Source organism: Herpailurus yagouaroundi, unplaced genomic scaffold, assembly GCF_014898765.1.
Source record: "Herpailurus yagouaroundi ecotype Mexico unplaced genomic scaffold, PumYag 184, whole genome shotgun sequence".
Taxonomy (NCBI): Eukaryota; Metazoa; Chordata; class Mammalia; order Carnivora; family Felidae; genus Herpailurus; species Herpailurus yagouaroundi.
This window is the reverse complement of record NW_024412415.1, coordinates 9583634-9602099: the sequence shown is the minus strand read 5'-3', so window position 1 is coordinate 9602099 and position 18466 is coordinate 9583634. Positions and strand designations below refer to the sequence as shown.

The 18466-nt window shown below is 38.4% G+C and overlaps 1 protein-coding gene across 6 annotated transcripts in view; it reads left to right on the top strand.

The window, feature by feature from the left end:
* TTBK2 (tau tubulin kinase 2) overlaps window positions 1–18466 on the top strand; it is a 161175-nt gene that overhangs the window by 65522 nt on the left and 77187 nt on the right. For 5 of the 6 annotated variants that reach the window (XM_040492418.1, XM_040492419.1, XM_040492422.1 and 2 more), the window contains 3 exons: window positions 2429–2502; window positions 7556–7696; window positions 9188–9292. In XM_040492418.1, coding sequence (XP_040348352.1) covers window positions 2429–2502; window positions 7556–7696; window positions 9188–9292 — 320 coding nt within the window. The remainder of the gene's footprint in view (window positions 1–2428; window positions 2503–7555; window positions 7697–9187; window positions 9293–18466) is intronic. The other variant, XM_040492423.1, reaches the window with a different exon arrangement.

Below are 18466 nucleotides of genomic sequence, written 5' to 3'. Positions count from 1 at the left end.
CAGATAACGAGAAAACAGTGTGATAACCCAGAAGCAAAAGAAGTTGAATTATTAACTTAAGTCTAGATTGTCTTTATGTTTTAAGTCAGCCAGTAGAAAGGTTTTTTTTGAATGTTGAGATATTATTTCTCATCTGTCTATCAAGTCTTGCCCTTATAGCTCTTGGTGTGTGACTGACTTTACAGGCAAGCTTCTTCAAAGATTGCCCTGGCTGTCTCATACTTCACTTACACTTTAATCCATTAAAGGCTGGCTGCCGCCCTTTCAACTCACTAGTGACTTCCTAATTTTTTATATTAACCAGTATTTCTCAGTCTTTCTTCTTCTTCTTCTTCTTTTTTTTTTTTTTAGTGTTTATTCATTTTTTTGAGAGAGAGAGAAAGAGAGACAGAGCACAAGCGGGGAAGGGGCAGAGAGAGGGAGACACAGAATCTGAAGCAGGTTCCAGACTCTGAGCTGTCAGCACAGAGCCTGACATGGGGTTTGAACCCACAAACCTTGAGATCGTGACCTGAGCTGAAGTCAGACGCTTAACCAACTGAGCCATCCAGGCGCCCCACTTCTCAGTCTTCCTATAGCATTTGCCATTGGCCACTTCTGCCTTAACATGCTCTTCTCATTTTATTTCTATAATACCCCTTTCTCATAGTTTCCTCATACCTCTGGGGCTATTACTTTATTTCCTTCATGCATTTTATTTTTGCCCATGCTCTAAATGTTGCATTTTCTAAAATTCTGTTCTTAGGTTAATTTTATCATTCTTTATTCTTCCAACTTGTCAACTGTCCATCTATGTGTGTAGTTCCATCTACCTTCCATGAACTAATGGTTCCCCAGTGTATTTCTATAGCTCAACAACAGGCTTGAAATTACAATTGTCTGCTGAATTCAACAGGTTGTTCTTATATTCAATATTCTGATATCCCTTACAGTCTATACAACCTACTATATATATTCTCTTATTTTGGTACAATTTATCATATAGTTGTACCAATTTTTAGTCAAAAATTATCTGTAGTATCTCTTATATTTATCTTATTTTTTCTGTCTCTACTGTAATAATTTAAACCCTATTCTCTCTCTTGGGATATTGTAACTATTCCCAGAATCACCTTTCTGCCTCTAGAATTAACCTCTCTGTAGTCTATCCTCCTCATTGCCACCATAGCAGTGTTCTAAAGTAAAATGTTTTGTGTTTTTCCTCATCTTAAAAATTTTTACTATTTATTTATTTATTTATTTATTTATTTATTTATTTATTATTTTTAGAGCGTGCAAGTGAGTGAGGGAAAGGGGCTGAGGGAGAGAGAGAGAGAGAGAAAGAATCCCAAGCAGACGCCGTGCTCAATCAGCGCAGAGTCCAACACAGGACCTGTTCCCACGACCCTGGGATCATGACCTGAGCCCACATCAAGAGTCGGACATTCAACCGACTGAACCATCCAGCCACCCCTTAAAATCTTTTATATGCTTCTCCTTACCCAGCAGTAGATTTTATATGTCCATCCATGGCCCATCTGCTTTTGGATCATTTAGAGAACTTTTGAAAAGCTCCTATACTGTATCTTCCTCCATCGATTATGAATCAGTATAGAGTTTAAGAATCTTTAAAAATCTTCCCAAGATGATTTTCATAAGCAGCCTGGGCTGGTAAACACCGACTTATAAATGTCTTTCACTTTCCTTATCATGGAGTCTAAGGCGTTTCATGGTCTCATGCCTCCTGCTTCTCAAGCGTCTTCTCATGCTCTTCTCCCTTCATTCACTGTATTCCAGTAGCCTTGGAGCCTACCAGTCTTGATCCTTTTTTAAAGACCTTTGTTTGCTTTTATTGGATCAGGGCAGAACCCTAGATTTCTGCCTGCTCCACCTTTGCTTTCCTCCGTACCCTAGTCAGCACCTCCTTGGGTTTCACAGATGGAACTCAGGTTGAAAGCTCCTGAACTAATGCAAATTAATGAGGTCCAGAAAGATTAAGTGATTACGTGACTGAAGTCATATATTGGTCAATGGCAGACCATATTTAAAATTCAGGATTTATATTCCTAACAGAGTTCTTAGGTATTGCCCTTCTCTCTTTTCATATGTATAATGTCTGGGCAACTTGATCTGAAATGACCCTTTAATTCTTTACTTCCTAAATAAATTATCACTCATTTATTCCCTCATTCATTCATTTATTCATCCAGTAAATTTATTCATTCAATAAACATTTATTTGACTACACAAGGAACAGTGTAGAGTCCAGGGGAGGTAGGTAGAAAATCTGAATAATACAGATTTCCTACTATTAAGGTTCTTAAGACAGGTCCATTGTATTCAATTATAAAATACTATACAGAAAAACAAATTATTACTTTTTTAGAAGAGAAACCATAGTATAACCTTTTCCACTGTTTTGTGTTTTTCTTTTCTTTCTTTTATCCAGGGAAAGACCATGTTTGTAGATTTATTGGCTGTGGGAGGAATGATCGATTCAACTATGTGGTCATGCAGTTGCAGGTAGGTTACTTTGAAAATGTATCTTAAAATATTTCAGTTTTGATCAAGGTACCTAATCTTACTTGTTATGGATAAAACAAAATTCTTGGTATCATCATCTCAGAATGTTTTATACTATGCAGATGGAATTTTTTTTTTTTTTGGATGGAATTTTAAACAGATTTGATATAGATTTTCCCAAAGATGAAAGGGTTGTTCTTGTCAACTGTTTTAGTTGATCCATATCTTCATTGATTGTCATCATTGCAAAGTTTTTCAATCCCTACATGGATTGCTGGATATAATGTGAGTCTTGCTCTGTCCCTGTCCCTTCCCCTTCCTGTCTTTATTACCATTAGGACTCTAGTTTTTAATTTATGTGCTCACGTAGTAACTTTGCTTGAAAATTGAAGCATTAGTTGATACAGAGGAGAAATGCATTCCTTTTTCTTTTATCATTCATTAACATAGGTGTGATCCCTATCCTTTAGACAGAGAGTGGAATGGGGCTGGGCAGGAGAGGAAAGAAATTCAGAAAGGGAATTTTGAAGTAATGACCACAGCAGGGAGAAGAGGGAAACCATCCCTTTCTCTCTGACAACTGCGTCTGCCCCTGAACACATACACATACACACATACACACACACACCTCTGAACTGTAGTCACTCTCAAAGTGTAAAAGCTGTGGTTTACCTTACTGCCTAACTTAAGAGTTATCAGAGTTTCCTTTCATCTTTTGCAAAACTTTCTTTGGACATTGGGTTCTTTTGTTTTCTTTGAACTTAACTGTATAACAGTGATTTCAGACATAGATCCTAGCCTGAATGCTTTCTCTTCTCATCAGAATGCTTTTCCTGTTTCCCTCAACTATCCTTCAGCATTTGAGTTAGATCCAAAGATATTGTCTCTGTAAGCTATAGCCATAGAGTCTTTGAGTCGTGTGATTCACTGTCTCTTGAGCCAGCATTGTTTTATTTCTTGAAGCAGTTATCCTTGTAACTTTTGAGGTCATTAGTGTAGACCCTCCTTCTCTCACTTTGGCCATTAATAATATAACTTTTTGGTATGATATTGTATAGTTTTCTTCTGGATTTATTATACATCTTATTTGATCCTCACCATATCCCCATGGAGAGGGTAAGGAGGTTATCCCCATTTTGCAAGTTAAGGGACTGAAGCTCAAAGAGGTCTGTGACTTCCCTGGGGACCGACTAACTTGTTGGGTGTTAGGCTTTTGTGGAAGCCTGAGGCCAGTATTCTTGGCACAATTAGAGAAAACTCCTCATTTTGTTTTTAGGTTACTACTGACTAGAGAATATGGATAGAAGCTTTCTCAGTCTGTAGAATCTGTCTCAGTCTTAGCACATACTCATTTTTATGTTATTTGAGCTTACTTGTTTTTATTTGTTTGCAGTCATTTAAATCTCACTTTCTGGAAATGGGAGGGCTCTTAGTCTGGGAAAACTAAGGAGATTGTTGTATATCAGATAACAATGGCCTTTGGCCTTTGGCAAGCTCTTCTGGACTCACCTAAAAACCTTTCTATTTGACTTGCATGCTGTATTTTTTACTCTCATAATAAAATTAATCTACCATTAGCCACCCCCCCATTCTGCGTAGTTGATTGACTTGATTTGGGCTCACGCTGGTATACTTACTAGAGGGTATTCTCTCTTAGTTGACACATTGAAGATAATTACAAGGTTTCCCCGTGTACATTGTGATAAAATTTACATATTTGGGGCCCCTGGGTGGCTCAGTCGGTTGAGCGTCCGACTTTAGCTCAGGTCACGATCTCACAGTCCGTGAGTTCGAGCCCCGCGTCGGGCTCTGGGCTGATGGCTCAGAGCCTGGAGCCTGCTTCCCATTCTGTGTCTCCCTCTCTCTCTGCCCCTCCCCCGTTCATGCTCTGTCTCTCTCTGTCCCAAAAATAAATAAACGTTGAAAACAAACAAACAAACAAACAAACAAACAAAAAACCCATTAGTAATCATTGCCTAGATCCATTACTTTAGTGAGATTGCAAATGTACTATTCTAATTCTATTTTTCTTAGTTTATTAACTGGAATTCTTCAAAAAGCACTCCACCAGGTGTGCTTGGCTGGCTCAGTTGGTAGAACATGTGACTCTTGATCTCGGGGTTGTAAGTTCGAGTCCCACACTGGGTGTAGAAATTACTTTAAAATAAATAAATAGATAGATAGATAGCACTCCACCAATTATTAGGTTACCTGAGATACATTTTATACAGGAAAGGCAGTAAATAGAAGAAAAGAATACTTGATTCTTAAACTCATGAATCGTGAGATCATGACCTGAGCTGAAGTCAGATGCTTAATGACTAAGCCACCCAGCTGCCCCAAGTTTCATTGTTTTTTAGTGCTGCATACCAGTCAATAAGATGAATTTCCCACAGTGTATTAAACCTTTCAGTTATTGATAAACATATAGATTATTTTCAGTTTTTCTCTATAACATATTAACCGGGGTGCCTGGGTGGCTTAGTTGGTTAAGTGCCTGACTCTTGATTCAACTCAGGTCATGATCTCATGGTGGGTGAGATCCAGCCCTATGCCTGGCTCTGCACTGACACCATGGAGCCTGTTTGGGATTCCCTCTTTTCCTCTCTCTCTGCCCCTCCCCTGCTCTTGCCAGCGCATGCTCGCTCTCTCTGTCAAAACAAATAAATAAACTTTAAAAAAACAAACAGGTAATAACCAGTTTTAGTTTATACTCTGAAGTATAATTTGGTAGATAAAACCTGCGTATATACCATGTTAATAACTTTCCTCCATACTCTTGCTAGCCTTATGTTTTAGTTTTTTTTGATTTTGTTAATTGATATTTTAGGTTTGTATCTATCTATCTATTTATTTATTTATTGTTTATTTTTGAGACAGAGGGCAGACAAGCATGCACAAGCAGGAGAGGGGCAGAGAGAGGGGGACAGAGAATCTGAAGCAGGCTCTGCACTGACAGCCAAGAGCCCGATGTGGAGCTCGAACCAGGAGATCGTGACCTAACCTGAAGTCACATGCTCAACTGACTGAGCCACCCACATGCCCCTTAGATTTACATTTTAAAAGATTTGAAATGTTAGAATCATTGCTAATACCATAAACTGAATTAATTGATTTTCTTTCAAAAGCTTTTGTAACTGTGCAAGTTGTTTACAAATGAAGTTCCAATATTTCTTAGGTATATTTTTGGAGATCAAAATACTGATTTTTGAGAAAATATTATTGGAGTGCTAATAAAATTTATTAGGTATTCTCATGGATTGTAAAACTCATTGTTCTAGATTGTCACTTATTTTACATTTGCTGAGATGTAGGAAACAATAAATTCACCTAACATTTAAAAAATAATAATAAAGATAACTACCAATTTATGTCATGAGAAAACTGCATTTTTTTTTCCCAACGTTTATTTATTTTTGGGACAGAGAGAGACAGAGCATGAACGGGGGAGGGGCAGAGAGAGAGGGAGACACAGAATCGGAAACAGGCTCCAGGCTCTGAACCATCAGCCCAGAGCCTGACGCGGGGCTCGAACTCACGGACCGCGAGATCGTCACCTGGCTGAAGTTGGACGCCTAACCGACTGCACCATCCAGGCACCCCAAAACTGCATTTTTAAAGAAGATATGAAGTATGAAAGACTCCTGACTTTCCTGTAATTTTTCAATTCTTTTATTACTTAAGTGCTATTTAGTATTTTTTTTTTATTAAAAACAATTTTTTTATTAGGTAAACTCTATCCCCAGTGTGGGTCTTGAACTTATGACTCTGAGATCAAGAGTCGCATGTTCTACTGACTGAGCCAGCCAGGCACTCCTACTATTTTATTTTAAATGGTACTTAAGTAATTTAAGAATTTATTACTTTTTCAAAAGTGAATCAACTGTCTTTAGATGAAGTGATGGTATTAGTGGTATTAATCCCAAGCATATACTACAAAGTTTTGAGAATAGAGAGATTGGGATGTTTAAATTCCCTCGTGATGAAGGAGCCAGTTTCCATTCTTTGGGTGGTAGAACTATAGGAACTGTAGCCCTACTCTTCTCAAATTACTGGTTTGTTACCTAGGCAACAGAGAACTTTCTGGGTGGAGCAGTACTATGAAGTGAAAAAAAAACCCCACAACTTTGAATTCAAACAGGTTTAGATTTGAAAAACAACTTTATCTTAATAGGTTAACATTGTTTAAACTTTCTGAGCCTCATTTTCTTCATCTGTTACATCTATTTTAGGTGGCTGTACAATGCAATCAGGAATGTAACACATCTGGCACAAGCTAGATACATTCACTGCTTTTATTTATTGCTATAAATTATTGAGTGTTTGCTTCATGTTATTTTTGTTCATTATAACAGTAATTAGCATCTACTTAGTACCTAACTGTGTGCCAGGCAGTATTCTAAACGCTTTACATGTATCTTGTTTAATTCTCTTCATTTTATAAGGAAACCGTGACACAGAGAAATTAAGTAGTTTGTATAGGAATATGTTTGTATAGGAATATGTAATGAAGAATTACTGTTCTGGTACATGTATTTTGTATATTTAGACTACATTTTGTTATGGCATGAAAGACAAATGGAAACACAACGATGACTCAAAAACACAGTATGTTCAAAAACTTCTGGTTATTCTTAAATTTGTCTGAAACATTCATGTATTTTAATGGAACCTCTTCTCTTTTTTTATTTTAAAATTTTTTTTAAATTTACATCCAAGTTAATTAGCATATAGTGCAACAATGATTTCAGGAGTAGATTCCTTAAATGCCTCTTACCCCTTTAGCCCACCCCCCCAAAACCCCTCCAGTAACCCTCTGTTTGTTCTCCATATTTAAGAGTCTCTTATGTTTTGTCCCCCTCCCTGTTTTTATATTATTTTTGCTTCCCTTCCCTTGTGTTCATTAGAATCTCTTCTTTTGAATGAGAGGATCGCGATTTGGGTAAAATCCTTGCTCCTTCTGTCAAAACATTTTTAATAGTAAATTAATAACTCCCCAGTCTTCTCTTACAACATAGTACCATATTTGACATTGTTGATTTGGTTTTCACAGGGTCGGAATCTGGCAGATCTACGCCGTAGCCAGTCCCGGGGCACATTCACCATTAGCACTACTCTTAGGCTGGGGAGACAGATTCTGGAGTCTATTGAGAGCATCCATTCCGTGGGATTCTTGCACCGAGACATCAAACCAGTAAGGGACCTTTTCAAGTCAGAACATAGACTGAGTTTGCTTTGTACTCTTCATCTGATGATGGGACACAATAAATTATAAATGTAGCTTTCTGTGTTTGCTTTCTATTATTAAACACAAGGTAATATTTTAATTTCTTTAACTAGAAGCAAAATGTAACTTGCCTCTTAATTTTTTTTAAAAAAGTTATAATTACAAACTACCACTTACATTCAAGAGCTTTTCTCATACAATGAAAATGTTGCTTGCAGCCAAATTAAAAATTATTAATGCTTGACTATTATTATGTGTGCGGACATTCCTAGTTACTTAACCTTACACCTCAATTGGTAGTTAGTCTTTAGATTTTTTTTTCCTGATACTGTCTAAAAATATATACATATGTTGCTTTTAGATATTGACATTGTGTTCTTTGAACTATTTCTCAAGTGACAAATTGTACTTACAAGAAGCCATCAGTTGTGAAAGACCTTATTATTTTTTTTCTGAGTGCTGCAGTGGCAATATAGTATTTTTTTCAATTCTGTTTTTCTTAGAAATTGTCACTTCCATAACTGAAATATGCTTTTATTTTTCCTTCTTGGTTTTTTTTTTTTTTTTTTTTTTTTTTTTTTTTTTATTACTCACAAGGGGAAATGATCCATTTCTGGTATACTGTATTTACTATAAATATACCATGTGTTGGTTAGTGCAGTTGAAAATTACACCCTTCTGTTGCTACATGATTTCTAAAATTAAATGGTTTACATGAAAATGCCAACTAAAATTAACATTAGTAGAGTCAGACTTAACGTAATGTAGATTTCTTCTCCTCTTATTTCTGTGCAAACCTAAATGTCACTACTTGAGAATCATGGTGACTGAATGCTCCTTAAATGGAACAGTCTTTTAAAATAAAAGCTGACAATTCTGTAGCAATTTTCCTTTTTCCTTTATAAATTCCCTTTTTGCATACCATCTTTGCAAGTCTGTGCTTATTTAACATTACATTTACTTTTTAAAGGAAAGAATGCAAAGTTTATTTTCCTTAAGTCTGTTTTGAAATGTTTCCTTAAATTGAATTTTAATTTTGTACTTAGTGAAATTCAACGTTATGATGCTTATAGGAAATTCATTTAAATTCCTCGCCATGTATTAAAATTTGCTCACTCCTGGTTCTTCCCATGTTAAAAAGGAAGAATTGGACTGTCTTTAAAGCACTGACTTAGATTAGAATTTCAAGGAATTTAGAGTTCCACTTAAGTCAGTGTTGTGTTGTATGTAACTTTATACTGTCAATTAAATTCTTTGTTGCTCAAAGTTACCTGATCCTGGGCACTAATAAAATCCACAATGAGATTGTGTATTAATATCCAGCAAACATCATTGATTGGAATAGTATATTTGGGACATATATATTATATAGAGGTTAAATTGAAGAGTTAAAGTATAGGAAGGATAAGATGTAAAGATAAGTTTTATAAGAATATATTTCCTTCTCTGCTTTTCTAGTCAAACTTCGCCATGGGTCGCTTTCCTAGTACATGTAGGAAATGTTACATGCTTGATTTTGGCTTGGCTCGACAATTTACCAATTCCTGTGGTGACGTCAGACCAGTAAGATTTTTCATATTATTATTAAATATTTAAGAATTAACCTATTATTTATAGTACCACTTTTTTAAAAAAAAGAAATACAAATTATGTATAGAATGGATGTCATTCAAAAAGTAGTATATAGAATTTATCATTAAATATAGGATAGAGGTAATTAATTTTATTACTGAAAGTTGTGGCTTTAAAAAAAGTCCATTAAAAACATTTTAAAAATTAAGAAAAAAACTTAAAAAATACATGAGACACAGATTTAGAGTGGATTTGTAGTAAGAACACATGTTGGCCCTTTAGGATCAGGGGCCTTTTTTGCAATCTGAGGCTCTTTCTATATCCTGCAGTTCTTCTGTTTTTGATATTGTACATTTCATATCCAGAATTTACATTTGGTTCTTTTAAAAAAAAATTTGTCTTTATTGATATTCTCTGTTTGATACGATGTTGTTGTCATACTTTCCTTACTTTGCTTTGGTTCTGTGAACATATTTATAATGGCTGTTTTAAAATCTTTTAAGTCCAGCATCTACTCACTGTCAGAGGCAGTTTCTATTGCCTGTTTTCCCATGTATGGGTTATACTTTCCTGTTTCTTTGATTTCTTATGTTTTTTTTCTTTGTTGTTGGAAACTGAACATTTTAGATAATATCTTCTAGTAGTTTCAGATACTGGTCCTCCTTTCTAAGGCTTGTTACTGTTATTTTGCTTGTTTATTTGTTGAGTGAATGACTGGATTTGTTTTAGTGAAGGCTGTTCTCCCTGCCACCACCCTCCAACCCCTTTTTCCCAACACTCAGTATTAAGTCTGTTGTTGTTCTGGGTCATTCTGCCTACAGTCACCCTGGAATGACAGTGGTATTGGTAGGGCTGTCTTCTATACTTTCTCTGACCACACCCAGTTTTTAAGCTCCACTAATTGCTGGCTGATTGCTCTATTGTTTACAATAGTGCCTTGGGGCATAAATTCCTCCACAAAGGAATCTAATCAAATTGTGGCTCCTAAAATGGAATAGTTTCTGAGGTCAGAATTTTTATTTGTCTGAGCCCAGGAGTCCTCCTCCCAGATGTCTCATTCCCCTGGTTCTTTCTCACTTGGCCAGCCTGTAGCCTAGGCTCTATCTTCATTAGATCCATGAATCTCTTCCCATTTCCTACAACCTTCAGTATTTTTGAGAAATGTCTTCAGTTTAAACTTCACTGTTGCAGATGAAATAAGTTACTTTGGGAAGAGGTATTTTTTTCATGCCTTTCTCCTGCCCCCAGGCAAAATCTCTGAGCCAGGGCTCTAGACTTGGGGGTGAGGACTATGCTGAGCTTCTGCGTAACATCGTTATTTTTTAGGAGCTGAGCCCTAGGGTTGAGATGGGAGCAGTAGGCTGAGATCTCTGTCTCTCCTGCCATGGAAGCACTGCTTCCTGAGCCAGGAGAGGGCTGTTGGGCCCCCAGTATTCGCAACACATTCCTACCCAAGGTAGAGCCTCCATTCCATGAGTGGAAGCTGGGTGCAAGAAAGGAACTGTACTTCTCTGTCCACACTTAACCTGGATTAGCCTCCTCAGCAACAGACAGCTGGAAGAAGCTGAGGAATGCTGAAGTCCTGCTCCTATGGGAAGAAAGCCCTCTGGCTGGGAACTGAGAAAGGATGGAGTCTGGTGTCCTTGGTTGCAACAGTCTAGAGTGGAACCACCCTCTCTGCTCTGGAAGAGGGGAGGGAAGGAGTAGTTTTGGTGCAAGTACCGTAGACTCTAGCCTTTTTTACTTAATTTTCAGTTTTCTTGAATAGATGTTTCTTCATTCACTATTTGCTCTAAGGACCATTTTCAGAAGATTTAGCTGTTTTTAAAATAATTTTCACCAGTTTTACTGGGAATCAGGTCAGTGTGTTGCAGGATTTTTTATTTACCTCAATACCTGGATTCGTTGTCTCACCGCTTTGAAAAATGAAGAGGAGGACACAAAGTGACCAGCAGGCAAAAGGTTATTAGAGTATAAAATTAGAAAGTAAGAGTAGTATGAAAGCTCTCTTTACAGAAAGGGACCATTTGAAAGTGAATGCCAGCCGACTATTGGCAAGGGTCCTTGTTTTATAAGGTTTTGGTTAGCCTTCCCCTTCCCCCTGTTCCCTCTCAGGTCCCACCCTTATTGGCTTGATAGTTCTAGGTGCTGGGTGGTCCATTTCTGATTGTCTCTATTCTATTGTATGAGGGGTGGCTATTGGTCATAGTTAGGTCTTTTGTCAAATTCCTAAGGGAAACCTGGGGGGGGGAGTAGATGGTGTCTGTTACATTCTTAAGTGGAACCTTACTGGTGAGGGGGTTTGCTGTGATCAGACACTCCTAGAATTGTTCCAAATATGCATTTTTCCCCATCCAGGGACTTCAGGTCCTAATCTTTCCCTCTCTGCCTACTAATCCTATCTTTTCCTATCATAAGTGGAACTCCTTATAATGTCATCCTTACAGTTCAGTTCTTCTAATATCTCCTCTTTACCTTTAGTTTTGTTTTAACATGGTACTGATTGTGATTTTCATTTCTAGCAAATTAGTTGTATAGAAGTTGAAATGCTAATTTTGAATACATTTGCTACACTAAGTATATACAACTAGAATTGTATACATAAATGTAAATTATATTGAAAATATAGGCACATGAGAATTTACCTGCCTAGAAATTATGAAGAATCTTTTTGAGTTTAATGAAGGTCTTGCATTAATAGATAGCAAAGCAGGTAAAGAACTTGGGTTCTGTGTAGCTTACTAGATTTCAGTATATTTCTGTAATCCCATTTCTTTTCCAGATGTCTTTTTTTTTTTTTTTTTTTTTTTAGTTTTTAAACTATTACCAGGTTATTGTTTATTCACACACATAACAGATATTTAATGAGCACATAATGCGTGTGAGGCATGGATCTAGGTGCTGGGACTGTAGTGGTGAACAAGCAGACCAAAATTTGGCTCTTATTCTAGAGGTTATATTTTAGTGGAGAAGACAGATAAACATATACATAATTTTAGGTAGTAGTATATGCTATAAATAAACACAAAGCAGTATATTGACATAGAGAGTGATGGGCAGTGAGGATAGGAGACTATTTTGGACGTATTAGTTAAAAAAGACTTCTTGGGGCACCTGGGTGGCATAGTCGGTTAAGTGTCAGACTTCCGTTCAGGTCATTATATCATAGTTCATTGAGTTTGAGCTCCTCATTGGGCTCTTTGCTGTCAGCGTGGAGCCTGCTTTGGATCCTGCTTTGGATCCTCTGTCCTCCACTCTCTCTGCCCTTCCCCTGTTCACACTTGCACGTGTGCATGTTCTTTCTCTCTCTCTCAAAAATAAACATTAAAAATACATATATATAAAAATAGTTTTTTAAAAAAAGACTTTTCTGAGGAGGTATTGAGTTTAGAATTGAATGAAGTATGAGAACAATGTGAATTGCCATGTGAATAATCGGGAAAGGGAGTGTTACAGGCAAAGGGAACAGCAAGTTCAAAAGCCCTGAGGCAGAGTAAGTTTGGTGTGTTCAAGGAAAAGCAGGGAGGCCACTGGAGATATAGCACAACATAGTGTAGTATGATGAGGGGTTAAGTGGAGAGAGATGAGGTTTAAGAGGTTGGTTGGCCCTGGATTGTGTATGATTTTGCAAAGAGATGGATTTTATTCCAAACACGATAGGAAGCCTTGGGAAAATTTTGAGCAGGGTTATTGCATACTCTGTACATGATCTGTCAATAAGGTAACTACATAGTGGGATTATATTCAGTGGTAGATTATATTTAAAACATAGCCATAGGAGAATTTCAATGCCTAGAAATTGTAAGGAGACTGTCTTCAGTTTTATCAGTATTCTTGTGTTAATTAGTATGCATGCAGGAAAGAACTTAGGTTCTATACAGTTTATTGATCTTGAATATATTTTTAGAATCCCATCCCTATTCTATTTTTTTAAATTAAAAAATTTTTTTAATGTTTACTTATTTTTGAGGGAGAGATACAGAGTGAGAATGGGGAGGGGCAGAGATAGAGGGAGACACAGAATCCAAAACAGGCTCCGGGCTCTGAGCTGTCAGCACAGAGCCAGATGCAGGGCTCGAACCCACGAACTGCGAGATGATGACCCAAGCTGAAGTTGGATGCTTAACCAACTGAGCCACCTAGGCACCCCTAATTTTTTGTTTTTTAAGTAGGCTCCACACCCATGTGGAGTCCTATGCGGGGCGCAAACTCACAACCCCAAGATTGAGACCTGAGTTGAAATCAAGAATCAGATACTTAACCAACCGAGCCACTCAGGCACCCCTCCCATTTCTGTTCTAAATAATCATTTTTCAATTTTTAGAACATGTGTTTTTTGTTTTTTTTTAAAGTCACTCTGGCTGTGAAGAAGAGATCAGATTGGGGTGCCTGGGTGGCGCAGTCGGTTAAGCGTCCGACTTCAGCCAGGTCACGATCTCACGGTCCGTGAGTTCGAGCCCCGCGTCGGGCTCTGGGCTGATGGCTCAGAGCCTGGAGCCTGTTTCCGATTCTGTGTCTCCCTCTCTCTCTGCCCCTCCCCCGTTCATGCTCTGTCTCTCTCTGTCCCAAAAATAATAAATAAACGTTGAAAAAAAATTTTAAAAGAAGAGATCAGAAAGTTATAAGTTAGAAGGCTAATGCCATGGTCCACTGATCATTGATGGTGACTGGGACCTAGGGCATTAGGGTGCTATAATGAAAGTGGCGAGAAATGGTCATATTTAGGATATAGGTTTTTTTTTTTTTTTTTTTTTTGAGAGAAAGTGCAAGCAGGGGAGAGGCAGAGAGAGAGGGAGAGAGAAAGAGAATCTTAAGCAGGCTCCATGCCCAGCACAGAGCCCAAAGAGGCTCTGTCTCTGTCCCATGTCCATGAGATCATGACCTGACCCAAAATCAAGACACAGACACACAAATCGAGAGTTGGACATACTCAACTGACTGAGTCATCCAGGTGCCCATAGGATATATTTTAAAAATGGACTTAACAAAACTTCATTTTGGATTTGTTGATGTTGGGATGTCAAGGAAAAAGAAGGGTCAAGGTTGATTACTAAATTTAGTCCTGAATGAATGATCATACCAATAACATAATGGGGAAGAAGGATGAAGAGTGGATTTGGTATTCTGTTTTCTAGAAGTTAAGTTTGAGATGCCTCTTGGATTTCAGATGGAAATAACAAGAAGGTGATATGATATAGTAATATATACCTTAAAGGAGAAATCAGGATTGGAGATAATATAAATTTAAGAATCATTTGATTAGGAGTGGGGTTGTAGCTGGGGCTCAGAGTTAAAAGAGCACCTGGCTCTAGGGGTCCCAAACAGGTAAGATTCAGTTACTGGCTGTTGAGAAAAATCCAAAGGCAGAGAGTGGTGGTGAAACAGAAAGGAATTTATTTCAATAAGGCCAACACCCAGAAGACAATGGACTAAAAAAAAAAAAAAAAAAAAAAAATCATTTCCTCCCAATATTTAAAAATAAATGGCAGTTTTAAAAAGTGGAATGAGGAGGGAGGGGCCAACATCACAGAGCAGGAGGAGGATCCGAACTTCCCTCTTCTCCCAAACAAAGAAGTGTTGAAGTCAAAGGACTTTGAATCCCAAGAGTCTGGGAGGAAAAGAAACAGTCATATTCCCAGGAATCCACTGGAACAACCTGACTGGCCATAGATGCGTGATTGCAAACTGGGAGAGATAAAATGAATGGAGGGCAGGGATCTGCTTCTGCAGAGAGACAAAAGGAAGAGAAAGAGCAGCTAGGGAAGCATAGGACTGTATCTCGACAAGAGAAAAATCTCAGACCAGGATGGAGAAAGATCCAATCTCTAACTGTGGGGCTTGCTCCAGACTGGGGCTGGCTGGCCGGAATGGCACACCTGAGGAGAGGGGGAGCCAGCCCCGGGCTCAGTGGCTAGGTCAGTGATGCAGTCCACAGTAGGAGAAAGCAATCCCCTCCCTGGAGTGCTGTGGGACAGGACAAAGCCTGCTTGTTCCCGCCAGCCAGGGACCACATATCGGGTGGCGCAGAGAGGCGCTTCCCCTGTACCAGAACCCGGGGAGCAAGAATTTGAATCCCAGCCAAGTGCCAGGCATAGGAGTTGGGGAAACGAGACAAACTGCTTCATTTACACCCGTGGCACAGTGAGGATGGCTGAAACAGAGTGGTTTGGGACACCAGGTCTGTGGAGGAGAGACTGGGGGGGTCGCTATTTTTCTCCTTAAACCACCAAGGTGAGGCCTCAGGGATCAGACAGCAGGACCCACAGTGGAGGCGAGACCAGCCTACACCAAACCACGCCCCTCCGCGCCGGTAACTGCATATCTACTGGGACAGGGTAGACGCTGAGGAACCAGACAGCCCCTCCTCCAGACCTGCCCTGCTGCATTGCCTGGTTTAATGTATGTAGATACGTTGTTCCTTCCTTTTCTCTTTCTTATCTCTTCCCTCTAGTCTGGTTACTCTGGTTTGTTTCAGCAGACATATTTAATCCATTCTCTTGATACCTGTTCCACACCTCCTTCTTTATTGTCCCTTCTCTGTCTTGGATTAAGCTGTATTGTTTCTCTCTGAACAAATTTACCTTCTTTCATTTTTCCCTGCCTTCTTCTTAATTTTCCTTTCTCTCTCTCTGGATTAAGCCATATAGTTTATCTGTCTGGGTAACTTTCTTTTCTTTTTCTTTTTCCTCACCTCCTTTATTTTCCTTTCTCTCTCTCTGGATTAAGCCATATAGTTTCTCTGGTGAATTTTTATTCTTTCTTCCCTCCCGCCCCCCCCCCCGGCCGCCGTCGTGTCTTTGTATGGGATGGGGCCTCTTTCGTCAGCACTGCCTCCACCCTGTGGTTTACTTGTAGCTGGTGTTTCTGTTTTTTTGTTTGTCTTTTTTTGTTTGTGTGTTTGTGTGTTTTTGTTTTCTGTTTCTCTGTTTGTTTTCCTTTCCAGGACTACTTCAACAAATCAAAGCACACCTGGTGGGAGGTCCAAAGCATCACCACAAGTAGGGAGACAAAGTAACCCAAGTCACAACAAGAGACAGCAAGTAATACTCTCCAAAAAACATCTCCTGAAGGGCCACACCCTGGACAGTGTATGACCCCTCTTTAATATAGTAGTGCTTGCAGGAGCAGGGCACATAACAAGCTTTTAAAATACATAAGGGACAGAAAACTAGCCAAAATGGCGAAACGGAAGAATTCTCCTCAAAAGAAATTCCAGGAAGAAATGACAGCTAAAGAATTGATCAAAACAGATATAAACAATATAACTGAACAAGAATTGAGAATAATAGTCATAAGATTAATCTCTGGGCTTGAAAAGGCATATAAGACAGCAGAGAATCTATTGCTGCAGAGATCAAGGAACTAAATAGTAATGATAAATTTAAAAATGCTATAAATGAGGTGCAAATTGAAATAGAGGTGGTCACAATGAGGAGAGAAGAAGCAGAGGGGAGAATAGGTGAATTAGAAGATAAAATTACGGAAAAAGAGGAAGCTGAGAAAAAGAGATAAAAAATTCTAGATCACAAGGGGAGAATTAGAGAACTAAGTGATTCAATGAAACGGAACAATATCCGTATCATAGGAGTTCCAGAAGAAGAACAAGAGAGAAAGGGGCCAAAGGTATACTTGGATAAATCATAGCTGAGAACTTCCCCAGTCTGCGGAAGGAAACAAACACTGAAATCCAGGAGGCACAAAGAACTCCCTTCAGACGTAACTTGAATCGATCTTATGCACGGCATGTCATAGTGAAACTGGCAAAATACAAAGATAAAGAGAGAATTCTGAATGCAGCTAGGGATAAACCAGCCTTAACATACAAGGGTAGACACATAAGGGTAGTAGCAGACCTATCTACTGAAACTTGGCAGGCCCGAAAGGAGTGGCAAGAAATTTTCAATGTGATGAACAGGAAAAATATGCAGCCAAGAATCCTTTATCCAGCAAGCCTGTCATTCAGAATAGAAGGAAAGATAAAGGTTTTCCCATACAAACAAAACTGAAGGAATTCATCAGCAATAAACCAGCCCTAAAAGAGATCCTACGGGGGACTCTGTGAGTGAAATGTTGCATGTATCACAAAGGACAAGAGACATCACTACAAGTATGAAACCTATAGATAACACAATGACTTTAAACCCATGTCTTTCAATAATAATACTGAGTGTAAATGGACTAAATGCTCCAATCAAAAGACACAGGGTATCAGAATGGATTAAAAAAAAAAGACCCATCTATTTGCTATCTCCACGAGACCCATTTTAGACCTGAGGACACCTTCAGATTGAAAGTGAGGGGATGGAGAACCATCTATCATGCTACCGGAAGTCAAAACAAAGCTGGCGTAGCCATACTTATTTCAGACAAACTAGACTTTAAGTTAAAGGTTGTAACAAGAGATGAAGAAGGGCATTATATAGTAATTACAGGGCCTATCCATCAGGAAGAGCTAACAATTATAAATGTCTATGCACCAAATTCAGAAGTACCCAAATCTATAAAACAATCACAAACATAAGCAATCTTATTGGTAAGAATGTGGTAATTGCAGGGGACTTTAATACTCCACCTACAGCAATGGACAGATCATCTAGACAGAAAATCCATAAAGAAACAATGGCCCTGAATGATATACTAGACTAGATGGTCTTGATAGATATATTTAGATTAAAAAAAAAAAAAAAGCATAAAGCAGCAGAATATACATTCTTCTCGAGTGCACATGGAACATTCTCCGAGGTAGATCACATACTGGGTCACAAAACAGTCCTCAATAAATATAAAAGAATTGAGACCATACCATGCACACGTTGAGATCACAGTGCTATGAAACTTGAAATCAACCATAAGAAAAAGTTTGGAAAGCCTCCAAATGCATGGAGGTTAAAGAACATCCTACTAAAGAACAAATGGGTCAACCAGGCACTTAAAGAAGAAATTTTAAAAATGTATGGGAACAAATTAAAATGAAAACACAACAATCCAAAGCCTTTAGGATGTAGCAAAGGCAGTCCTAAGAGGAAAATACATTGCAATCCAGGCCTATCTCAAGAAACAAAAATCCAAAATCCAAAATCTAACAGCACACCTAAAGGAACTAGAAGCAGAACAGCAAAGGCACCCCAAACCCAGCAGAAGAAGAGAAATAATAAAGATCAGAGC